General features: G+C 43.1%; 1 protein-coding gene across 1 annotated transcript in view; it reads left to right on the top strand.

Annotated features, from left to right (window-relative positions):
- The window catches only part of LOC113799963 (putative neural-cadherin 2), a 273,409-nt gene that overhangs the window by 230,593 nt on the left and 40,316 nt on the right, over window positions 1-2,500 (top strand). The window contains exon 12 of the mRNA XM_070127260.1: window positions 1,361-1,563. Within this exon, the coding sequence (XP_069983361.1) occupies window positions 1,361-1,563 (203 nt within the window). The remainder of the gene's footprint in view (window positions 1-1,360; window positions 1,564-2,500) is intronic.

The following is a 2,500-nucleotide window of genomic DNA, read 5'->3' as shown; positions in this document are numbered from 1 at the left end:
AGTGATATCACATCGTCAGCATTACACCCTTAGAGATGTTTCATTAACCTGCAAACTTACATTCTATGAAGCGACCCTAACAGAAATTTACCAGCAGCCAAGCTGTTCCTCTGACCCAAATCTCTCTTCGGAAAGCCGTATTTCTTGCTCAAAATCCCTTTGCAAGCTAAAATTGAATGACTCCCTACAATAGGATACTCTAAACGCAAATCACATCAGAGTACCTTACTACATTTAGCAGCCAACACATGTAAATCTCCCCCCTTTGGCTGCGACAGTGGACAGTACGCCTAAATGTTTCCTATTACCATACGTTGCCACACTCCTCGTATTTTGAATAACAGGGTTCATTGTTCAGCTTACCTGAACGGGCCAAACCACTGTACTCTAGTAAGAATACCAAAGTACATTTGCACATAGCCATCACGTTTCTTAATGTATGGAAACCAAACCTAATCTTATAAAATATCCGAGACGTCTTTGCATTTATTCAACATCGGTTTCCATACCCGTAAATAAAATAAAATGAAAAATAAATAAATAAATTAATAAACATACTGTGATATGTTTATTATGTGTGAACGCTTGGTACGAAAAGGTCTGGTCTAGTTATTGCATCATTTGCGTCTCATCTTGCAAGGACAAGTACTCACTTCTCCCGGAAAAGTGTCATATATACGCATATCGGTGCTTTTTTATGCGAATATTATTGCAGCTTCAGACAGTCGTTGGTCCCATTGTGCGTGGTGTCTCCTATTTGCTTTCTTATACACATACAAATTCATATTCTCTCTCTCTCTCTCTCTCTCTCTCTCTCTCTCTCTCTCTCTCTCTCTCTCTCTCTCTCTCTCTCTCTCTCTCTCTCTCTCTCTCTCTATTTGTGTGTTTGTGTGATTGTCTGTCTCTTCCAGTCTCTCTTCCTCTCTCTTTAACACTTTAAACGCACACACACATGCAAATGTATAGCCAAATAGGTCAATAGAAGCTCATATACTTATATTCATTGTAAACCTACGCTTGCCATTTCCGTAAGCCACGCTTGCAGTTTATCCCATCATTCTTTGTTATACCCGCTTTCGTATAGTAATCCCCTACCACAAATCATCTCAAGAGAGAGAGAGAAGAGAGAAGATAGAAGAGAGAAGAGAGAGAGACAGAGAGAGAGAGAGAGAGATAGAGAGAGAGAGAGCGAGAGAGAGAGAGAGAGAAAGAGAGAGAGAGAGAGAGAGAGAGAGAGAGAGAGAGAGAGAGGAAAGAAGAAAAAAATGTGGACCATTTATCTCCACTTTCCCCCACAGGTATGTATTATTTTACACACGTTTCCCCCTCGCTTAATCCTGCATGATTCCATTACCACCAGGAATAGACAGCGGACGTGGAGGCGCCGAAGTGTGGACAGTGGGCGCGCTGGATAGGGAGGAGCACAGGCAGCTTAAAGTGGGCGTCTTGCTCTCTGACGCGGGCGGTCTGTCTGCCGTCCACGCCCTCACGATCATCGTCGACGACATCAACGACAACCCTATGCGACCGGGGGCGAAGACGGTGTATCTGTGGAAGACGCAGGTGGGCGGACGTGGCTGGTGGGCGGTCGTGGTTGGTGGGCGGTCGTGGTTGGTGGGCGGTCGTGGTTGGTGGGCGGTCGTGGTTGGTGGGCGGTCGTGGTTGGTGGGCGGTTGTGGTTGGTGGGCGGTCGTGGCTGGCTGGTTTGGGTCGCGGGACTGGGCGGTTCGTGGGAGTTCGATCGCTCTTATCGTCGCGTTGGATCGAGGGGGAGACAAGCAGACAAAGACGAATGGAATAATGGAGTATTATGGCGATATATATAGATAGATAGATGTAGACGTAGATATTTATATTTCGTGAACAATCATTCGTCATCTTTGCTTTTAATTGAGCGACAGAGAAAGACATGAAAAGAAGAGTACTATGAGTTTTTCCTCTTAAACGATCATCACCACTGTTTATTAATAGAGTTAAAGACAAAGACGAACGGAGAGGAGAGTAATATGACATCTTCCTCTTAAACACCCTCTTATCTTTCTTCATTTTTTTTTTTTTTTTTTTTAACTCGGCGAATGTTAATTTTGAATTTTAAAAAACGATATTTCTCTTTGAAGGCGTTGTAGTGCTTTGTAGTTCAGAGAAAGTCTCATAAAACAGCCACGGAAGTCAAAACCGACGCCCTCCGGAATAATCCTCACTTTATGCAAGAGAAACCACGAATGCACTTCCTAAATGCCATTTTTGTTCCATTTAGCAACGTACAATGGGAAACGATATATACATGTGTGTCTGGCTGAATAAATAGAGAAAAAAATAGTCAAGCATGAACTATGAAATGTAAAGTTTGATTTCAATTCCGATTCGAAATCCTCCTCGACGATCTTTTTACAATTCCGAACAATATTTTCGAAATCTATTCAGCCAGTTCATGCTCCCCTTTCCGATTATTTTCCCTTCTGGCTTCGGAATTGGGCGTTTTCCATACAGGTTTAGGCTT

This window comes from Penaeus vannamei, chromosome 11 (genome assembly GCF_042767895.1).
Source record: "Penaeus vannamei isolate JL-2024 chromosome 11, ASM4276789v1, whole genome shotgun sequence".
Classification (NCBI taxonomy): domain Eukaryota; kingdom Metazoa; phylum Arthropoda; class Malacostraca; order Decapoda; family Penaeidae; genus Penaeus; species Penaeus vannamei.
The sequence above is the reverse complement of the archived record's forward strand: the minus strand, read 5'-3'. Positions and strand labels throughout refer to the sequence as shown.